The sequence below is a fragment of the Acyrthosiphon pisum genome, unplaced genomic scaffold, assembly GCF_005508785.2.
Source record: "Acyrthosiphon pisum isolate AL4f unplaced genomic scaffold, pea_aphid_22Mar2018_4r6ur Scaffold_21574;HRSCAF=24295, whole genome shotgun sequence".
In the NCBI taxonomy this organism is placed as follows: domain Eukaryota; kingdom Metazoa; phylum Arthropoda; class Insecta; order Hemiptera; family Aphididae; genus Acyrthosiphon; species Acyrthosiphon pisum.
The window spans coordinates 45,375-54,941 of NW_021771056.1; the positions used below are offsets into that span (position 1 = coordinate 45,375).

The following is a 9,567-nucleotide window of genomic DNA, read 5'->3' on the forward strand; positions in this document are numbered from 1 at the left end:
AAAGGTTTTTTAATTATTAAAAAGAAAAGAACCATAAAATAACTTTAATTCGTTATGGGTCTACCGGTAATTGTATCAAAATCAGTATTTGACATACCTACGTCCATTTGGTAAGAAGAGTGTTACAGTGAGACTATTAATCACCAAGCAAATTTCGATTATTGTGTTATTAGAATGCAAGTTAACGAAAAAAATTATTACATTAAATTTAGAACAATGGTGTAGGTACGCTCATGTCTGAATCTAATTACATTTCAATTACTAACAACTTACATACCAAGTGTAGACGTGTAAGAATCACTGAGAACTTTACATATTCAATCAATGTGAAGCAGAGTTCAATAACCTTACATATAAATGATGATTATATTACACTCTCGCATATAGATTTCTGTAGACTTAAACAACTTCAGCATTGTGTAGACCTTTATATCGCAGAAAAACAGAAACGTTTACACAGTTTTCAAGCAACATTCGATGCAGCTTACGAACTGATTAAAAACGATGTCCGAGGTTTGCCCATCAGCTGTCAGAGGAACGAATTCACAAATCAGTATATACAAAACTATGATTTTAATTATTATTCTCATCTACAAAACGATGACACTTCATTTTTGTATGAAATATTACAATTTCATTTTAACGCAATGTCTGACATGATTTTACAGGACTTAATAGTATGATATAATACAAATTCATTTATATTTATATATTTTTTTATTTATTAAATTACAAATTATTTTTATATATATATATTGTTTATTTTATATTACACCAATTATTATCATACAGCTAATTTACTTCTGATAGTTCGACGTTCAGGGTCTTTCAATATTACATCGAAGATGACCTGCATGGTCTCATTCAAACTGTTATTGACCGCCTGGTCTTTCGACTTATCAGAAGTAGTTATTTTAACAGTTGCCTCAGAGTGACGCCACCTGCAACATAAATTAATTATTCAATCAGCTGAACAGTGAATAGAAGTAGATTATTATTATTTTTTTTTTTTTTTTTTTTTTTTCATTATAAGTAAAAAGTAAACAAAAGTATAGTATTTACCTCTCTTTCGTAGGTACATTGTTTATATTTTTACACTTGTAGTGCGTAATAGTCCAATAGTCCGTCGGTTTGTCGTCCGGATTGAACTGGCTTTTTATGGTGGCCAAACCATCTCCCTGCCTGAATGTAATTGTGTTGAAGATTTCTTCGTCATAATCTTCCGCCCGCAACTTCTCTTCTAACATTTCTCTGTAAGATGAACTCTTAAAAAAAAAAAAATAAAAAAAAAAATTCATGCTATAATTGATCACCTTAGAATATTAGATAAAAGTATTAAGATGATAACTTATTATTTATCTTACTGTTTTTGCCTGTTTATTTTTTTTGTTATTTTTCTTATCAATCGCTTTTTCAGCTCCTCTTTTGTAAGCCGTCTTAGTTTGTTTCGAAGTCGAAGGCTTCATTTTCATGTCTACGAATCCTTCAAAGTCGTTCTATAAAAATAAACTTATAGTATTAAATTTAATATATTGATAGATTGTTTTTTTTTTTTCATAAATGTATGAGTGGTTTACCGTAGAATTATAACTATAGTGTAGGTTAGGTTAGGTTAGATTATGTAGGTAATTTATTTTGAAAGAACTCTACACGGTTTTGTTTGTCATACTAACGAGTGTACACTTTATTATTTTACAAACAGAAATATAACAATAGGTGTTTAGGGTTCGGTATGAAAGTGTGTACGACTGGGAATTGAATCTATCGAACGGTATGTCAGTCAGTGTAATGCCAGAATACTCTAACTATTACCCTATTAACTGAGACGAATGTATGATCAGTGTAATGCCGGAATACTCTGACTATTACACTATTGTCATATAAATACCGTCCGATAGGTTCGGGTGTGGAGATTTTAGTAGTTATTTTAGTGTTGAATAGTTTTACGACTGGTCTCCAATTCACTTAAGTTATTAAATAATTCATTTACTAACCTCTGATCCAGAATCAACAGTAGAAGTTCTGTACGACATCTTGAAATTGTTGAGTTAATGAAGAAGTTGCTGGATGTTGACTGTGATATTGCTGTCGATACGCAGAAGTTGCTGGATGTTGACTGTGATATTGCTGTCGATACGCTAGCCTTATATACTGTAATGTTTCCACTACTATAGTAACATAGAAATGTAGAATATCCATAACAATGTTTATTAAACCAGCCAACGCCCTTAATTTGACCTCTTATTAATACCAGTTTTTATTCCGCGCACGGCTTTAATATAACCTTCTATCAATACTAGTTTTTATTCGGACAACGTCCAAAATTTGACCTTGATATTTTTAAATGGCTATTTCAGGTAACGGCCAACACCAATACATACATTATATATTATAATTACTATTACTGCAAAATAACTTATTTGTTTTTAAATTATTATTACATTAGAACGTTACACGGTTTCTTTGAATAGAATGTAAGTTTTAAACGTCAACTAGGAAAGTAGGAGATGATTCTCGACTATATAACACAGCGTTTGTCAGTCAAACGATATCAGTTCAGCTTGTGTTCTCCACCAGCAGCAACAGGCAACAGACATTCACCGTAAACATCATCAGCATAATCAAAAAAAATATTTCAATCCTTCAAAGTTGACCAGTCAAGCACCAGCATCATCAACAGAGATGACATTCGTCACTGAAAATTGGAAAATAATTTAACCGTACAGTTATCTATGTGAGTACTTATCTATTCCATTATTTATATATTTTTTTAAAAAGAACCATCTTATTGAATCTAAAACTACATCTTTACTAGTTTTTAAAAATTAAAATAATAATACACGATAATAAAAACATAACATAGCATAAACGTTATTTATATTTTATCATAATGGTTATATTAAATGGTTACAAAATGATAGAAAGTCATTAAGTTGAAAAATAAGTTTATATAGTTTGTATATGATTATAATATAAAAACTTGATTATTATAATATATAAGATATAGTCATATTAGCTAACATTGAATTATACACAATGCTGGCTGATATATAGTCATTTTAATTTTAATTATCATAATGTATATTAAATGGTTACAAAATGTTTGAAAGTTAATTAATTTGAAAAACAAGTTTATATAGTTTGTATATGGTTATAATTATAGAATAACATGATATAAAAACTTGATTATTGTAATATATAAGATATAGTCATATTAGCCAACATTGAACTACACACAATGCTGGTTGATATATAGTCATGTTAATTATCATAATGTATATTAAATGGCTACAAAATGTTAGAAAGTTCTAATAAGTTGAAAAATAAGATTGAATTCTGTATATATGTATACAGCATGGTATGTAAATTATTATAATTATAAAATAACATAATAATATAAAAACTTGATTATTATAATTTATAAAATATAACCATATTAGCTAACATACAATTATACACAATAATGGTTGATATAAATCATTTTTTATTATAAGATTTTTTTTTTTCAACATTTTTTCTATATTTACGTAAAAACATTTACAAATAATGAATTCTCACAATAATATTTTAAACGAAATAGAATATTATAAACAAATGATTCAAAGTTATACGGAAACGGATGAAAAAGACCACATCATGAGAAGATGGAAACTTAAACAGAATAAAAAAAATATTAAAAATATAAAATATCAATTGTTTTTAGCTAGAATGTGTACTTCTCCTTCTCTAGTTGTAACTTATATAAATCAATATTATATAAATAATTTTATATTAAAAGAAAAAATGTTTTTTTTTTAAAAGAAGAGAGAGAAAAGATAATTATATTTCATCGCACTAGAGATTCTGACTATTGGGAAAGTATCAATAATTTCAATATACAAATTCAAAATCTTAATTTAAAGTTACAGGAGTTGAATGAAATCTGTTAAAATTGGATTATATTTTAATAATATTTAGTACATATTATAGTATTATGCTTATGTTTAAAAAATAATTTGATAAATAATATAAGTTTTTTGTTTACATTATTATTCAATTATTTAATAAAACTATTTTATTAAATATACCGACCATTCTAAAAATGTTTTTATTTATCAATTGATGCAAGCTTAACATAATAATCATAAACTAATGTCTATAGATTACCTACTATAAAATTTACAGAATAAAAAAAAAATGGAATCAAAATCATTCATTATGGATAAAATTAACGAGATAATTCAAAAGGCAGAGAAAAATGACAGAGAAATGAATGAAAATGCAGTTGAACTTAAAAAAAAAATTAAAAAAATTGATATAAGAATAAAAAAAGCAGTTTTAAAACAAAACAAATTAATGAATGAAAAAAAAAAAATTATAAAGGATCATTTACATTCGTTATATATTGATAAACAACGGGAAAAAAATATCCAAAAAGGATTATCTATATTATATACACAGTATAATTATATGAACAATGGTTAATGGTTATTCATAATTTTCCCTATTTTCATAATTCATTTTTTATCTCAAAACCGCTTTTTTATTTTTTATGTCTTATATTCTGAATGTATTAATTTTTGAAATAAAATGATCTATTTACATTATTATATATTTTGTTTTTTATTTATTCTATTTACAGTTTCATCATGAAAAGACAAACGGTGAGAAAATGTCAGCGAACAATTTCTACTGATAAAGAGTTATTCGAAATTGAACGTTTCAAAAAATGTTCGAAAACTTTTATCATTAGGAATAGATTAAATTTTATTGATTATACGCTTTTTTTTAACAATATTTCAGAAAAATTAATTTACAAGTTAAAAGAATCATGTAAAAATACTTCTATAAAATTTAATTTAGTCGTGGCTAGTGTTTACGAAAGAATTATCACGCAAGAAGTACAGGATATTGCATTCAAAACGTCTAATGTTCTTGTGTGTTATTCATCTAATTTTAAAAAAACACTAAACGACATGTTCGATAAATTGTTACGGGAAGAGGCAGATTTCAAACAGAAAGGCTCTGGATGGTCGCTTAAGGTAATAGAAACAATGCAGTTAAGAATCAATATAGTGAATCCTCTCAAAGGAGGAACATATATTGATTTACCCAAACATGTTAAAGATAAAAGAGCGATTATCAATGTAAAAAATAGTGATAATAAATGTTTTAAATATGCATTATTATCTAAGTTTGATAATCGCTCTAACAAAACTAATTTTAGTGAAAAATATTTTAAGATGTTAGAAGTAAAAAGCGGCTTAAATTTTAAATGTGTTGATTTTCCAACACCAATTAGTCAGATACCTAAATTTGAACGTATTAACAATATTTCAATAAACATTTTCAGTTTGAATGATAAAAAAACAATTTTTCCTTTGTATATTTGTAATACCGAAAGAAATGTTCATTTTGATCTATTTTTGTTTAATAATTATGATACATCACATTATTGTTATATTAAAAATTTTTCAAGATTGATCAGAAGTCAGAAAACGAAAAATTGTTTAAAATTAATTATTTGTAAAAGATGTTTTACAACTTTTAGTACTCAACCGTGTGAAAGTAAGCTTTGGGGTGTGAAAGGATTAAATGAACATCAGCGTAATTGTGGAAAGAATCCTTTGGGGAGACCTATAATGTTTGAAAAGGGAGATGATGATTTCATCTATTTCAAAGGTTATAAAAAAACCCAGAAGATTCCATTTGTAATTTATGCAGATTTTGAATGTTTATTAACTCCCAAACAGCCCAATGAATTCATTAAAAAATGTAAAAAACAGAAAACTCATGTTACGCATTTGCATGAGATTATGAGTTACGGGTTTTATGTAAAAGTTGACTATAACATTATTTCAAAAGAGCTGGTAAAACTTTTCAACATTCCGAGGAAGGTTATTATTTATAGAGGTGAAAAGGCTGCAAAAAAGTTTATGAAAAATATGATTGAAATCGGGAATAGTATCAATAAAATTTATCAAATTAATACACCGATGATAAAATTAACTGGAAAAGAAGAAGAACATTTTCAAAGAACTAAATTTTGCGAAAAATGTTTAAAACATTTTAAAAACAACAATTTAATCAAAGTCCGAGACCATTGTCATTTTACCGGTAAATATAGACAATGTCTCTGTCTTCAGTGTAATTTTGAAATAACAACTCCATCATTTGTTCCGATTTTTTTCCACAATTTGTCGTATGATAGCCACTTTATTATTCGAGAACTTGGTTGCGATGATAAAGATATTCATATTATCCCAAATTCTTCAGAAAAATATATATCATTTAGCAAGGAAATCGCACCTAGGTTCAGCATAAAATTTGTTGATACGTTCCGTTTTATGAGTGAATCGTTGAGTAAACTTGCAACCAATTTATCCGAAGATAAGACAAGGTTTAGGGAAACTCTCAAAATATTTTCCATGCAATCGTTAGATCTAGTTACCCGGAAAGGAGTCTTCCCATATGAATATGTTGACAGTTGGAGTAAATTAGACAATGCTTTTTTACCGACAAAGCTGCAATTCTACAACTCTCTAACTGACGAGAACATAAGTAATGAAGATTACATACATGCAAAAAATGTATGGAATACATTTAACATAAAGACTTTGGGTGAGTATAGCGATCTCTATTTAAAAACTGATGTTGCTATACTAGCTGACGTGTTCGAAAATTTTAGAGACATATGTTTATCAACGCTTAGACTAGATCCTGCTCATTATATGACTGCTCCCGGATTTGCTTTTGATTGTATGCTTAAGTATACAAAGGTTAAATTAGAGAGGTTAAAGGATTATAATATGTTACTTTTCTTTGAAAAATCAATTCGCGGGGGTATTTGTCAATCAACTAAAAGATATGCTAAAGCAAACATACCAAATATTGAAGGATTGGATTATAATTCGAATGAACCTATTACTTGGATTACATATCTCGACTGTGTAAATTTGTATGGGAAGTCTATGTTAACAGAATTACCTTTTAAAGATTTTGAATGGGTCGATAATCTCGATATAGATGTAACTAAAATTCCTGATGATTCTGAAGTAGGATATATATTAGAAGTTGATATCGAGTACCCTAAACATTTACATAAAACCCATAATGATTTCCCGTTTTTACCGTTTAACGAATGTCCACCAAATTCAAAAGTTGAGAAATTGTTAACTACTTTGTCATCGAAAAAAAACTATATTGTACATTACAAAAATTTAAAACAAGCGATTTCTCACGGACTTAAAGTAGTAAAAATTCATCGAGCTATCCGTTTTTTACAAAAAAAAATGGATGGCATCGTATATTGAGTTTTGTACAAAAATGAGGGCAGAAGCAAAAAATGAGTTTGAAAAAAATTTCTGGAAGTTGTTAATTAATAGTGTTTTTGGTAAATGTATGGAGAATGTTCGAGCAAGAACTTCTATAAAACTGGTTACATCAGAAAAAAAGCGAAAAACTAATGACAAAAACTAGTTTTAAAGACAGAACCATATACTCTAAGAATCTCATGGCTATTCACCAACATAAGGAAACTATTAAATTCGATAAGGCAATTTATATAGGATTTGCAATTTTAGACGTTTCGAAAACATTTATGTATGATTTTCATTATAATGTTATGAAGAAAATGTATGGTCCTAAAATTAGTTCATTATATTCGGATACTGATTCCTTGATATACGCTATTCAAACTACACATTTTTTCAATGATTTAAAGAATGATTTATTACCATATTTTTATACATCTAATTATCCTAAAGACTATTATTGACTATTATTGTTTTAGCGAATTACATAAAAGTCAACCAGGCTTTTTCAAGGATGAATTAAAAGGGGTAATAATTAAAGAATTCGTTTCATTAAGACTGAAATTATATGCGTGCAAAACTGTACACGGTACTGAGGAAAAAAAGCAAAAGGTGTAAAGAAATATATTATTAAAAAACATATGCAATTCGATAATTATAAGGATATACTAAATGCTTTTATAAACCATTTATATGTTAAGGATAAATTAACTCATAGAGCCATGAATTTTATCCAATCAAACAAACATGTTGTTCATTCGAAAACAATGAACAAACTTGTTTTAAGTGCTAATGATGATAAACGTCATATAAATGACGATGGGATAAATACTTTGGCTTATGGACACTATAAACTGAAAACATTATACAATTAAAGAAAAAAATACTTCACATGGTAGTGTAATAAAATCTATTAGAAAAATGGGTGCTGAAATAAAAAAACTACAAACTGAAAACAAATGATTAATTTAACTTTTTTTTTCTGACTTTTATTATAAAAGTATTACATATTATACATAAAAAATTTTTTATTTAAAAAATATCTGATGATGTAATCCATGAATTTTGACTTGAATCAAAACCTAACCATTTAACAAACATTTTATTCCCAACTTTTTTTACAATACGTTCAATAAGAAAGGTGTTTGGAAAATTAGTTAATTTAATTTCCTGTTCATAAAAACCACCTAAGATTATATTGTTTGATTCATCCTTTAGTTGATAAGTTACTGGATTTGTATGTAAAACTTTTGAAACTGTAAATATTTCCGTTGTCCAATTTGGCGTATATCCTTTACTAAATATATGTTTATACTTAGATATTCGTACTTTATCGTAAACTTTAAATTTAGGTTTATTGTTCGAACGCGGAACGGGTTTGCCGCCAAAAGCACGGACGCTCCAAGTCGCGTTCCATATCGAAGCTCCTACGCTTTCCCCCTCCGCAGTCCCGCGCCGCCGTTGCTGGCCATCGGCTGTCGTGCACAATATATATCAAAATTGTCTTTTTCTAGCGGTTGAACATAGCGCAACGTCCGCGCTACCGTTCTCCGCATTGTGTCGTGCGTGTCCCCAAACCCTCGTGTGAACACGAGGTGTGTTAGGCCCGAGCTGTGATCAGCGGCCACTATTCTTACGAATAAAATTTTAAGCTTCGCTTTGTTATACGCGCCCGTTGCGTCGCGTTACTTAACACTTTTGCACGCACCGAGTGTAGTCCCGTGTGAACACGTAAAACCGCCTGTCGACGCCGTCTTGATCGACACCCGACGTCGAGTTGAACATCGCGCTTCGCTCTCGATATACGTCATTCTATAGTAATCCGCGTGATCGCGATCGTTTATTACGTGCTGAGGCCAGGAAGCAGATCGCGCCGCGCACTACCCGCGCTGAAATCGATTGCTTATTTTCCGACGACGAGCTGAGAACATTGTCCGCCGTCGCCGTTCCGGCGAGGAGCCACATTGGTCGCCGACCGAGAATATCGTCACGTCGTCGAGCTACGCCGTCACCGAATCAGGTTGATCAGTTTATTTAGTCACCCGCGTGGTCAGTGGGCTGATGTAAAATTATAATTATTGTTCGCCAGCTATGGTAAATTAGTTTTAAGTTTATTATTATTATTCTGGGCGCCCGCTAATCAAACTATTATTGTACCTAAAAATACATGTGTTTCCGACCCACTAAATTTGTTTTTGACCTACTTATTGCGTAACCCGGTCCCGCTCCAGCTTTCAGCACATTACGCGAGTCGTTGCCGACACCGCCATACCCG

At 29.4% G+C, this 9,567-nt stretch overlaps 2 protein-coding genes across 2 annotated transcripts; one reads left to right on the forward strand and one right to left on the reverse strand.

The window, feature by feature from the left end:
- Positions 1–558: 558 nt before the first annotated feature.
- Positions 559–2,226, reverse strand: LOC100573991. Its single transcript, XM_003241477.4, has 4 exons — positions 1,995–2,226; positions 1,365–1,496; positions 1,063–1,265; positions 559–941 (listed from the first exon to the last, which is right to left on the reverse strand). Exons 1-4 carry the CDS (start codon positions 2,031–2,033, stop codon positions 785–787), a joined length of 531 nt encoding a protein of 176 aa, XP_003241525.1. The 5' UTR covers positions 2,034–2,226; the 3' UTR covers positions 559–784.
- Positions 2,227–4,955: 2,729 nt separating this feature from the next.
- LOC103307910 lies at positions 4,956–7,292 on the forward strand. The gene is made up of 2 exons (XM_008180373.1): positions 4,956–5,224; positions 5,531–7,292. The coding sequence occupies exons 1-2, from the start codon at positions 4,956–4,958 to the stop codon at positions 7,290–7,292; spliced, it is 2,031 nt and encodes a 676-aa protein (XP_008178595.1).
- The last annotated feature ends 2,275 nt before the right edge of the window (positions 7,293–9,567 follow it).

What these genes read in the sequence shown, in the direction of transcription:
- LOC100573991 (XM_003241477.4), bottom strand. Translation starts at nt 2,033, where the DNA reads ATGTCGTACAGAACTTCTACTGTTGATTCTGGATCAGAG. An exon ending in AAAATAAACAGGCAAAAACA is followed by an intron (nt 1,266 to 1,364) that starts GTAAGATAAATA and finishes TTTTTTTTTAAG; the next exon opens with AGTTCATCTTACAGAGAAAT. An exon ending in AATGTACCTACGAAAGAGAG is followed by an intron (nt 942 to 1,062) that starts GTAAATACTATA and finishes TTTATGTTGCAG; the next exon opens with GTGGCGTCACTCTGAGGCAA.
- LOC103307910 (XM_008180373.1), top strand. Translation starts at nt 4,956, where the DNA reads ATGTTCGATAAATTGTTACGGGAAGAGGCAGATTTCAAACAGAAAGGC. An exon ending in AGTGAAAAATATTTTAAGAT is followed by an intron (nt 5,225 to 5,530) that starts GTTAGAAGTAAA and finishes TACAACTTTTAG; the next exon opens with TACTCAACCGTGTGAAAGTA.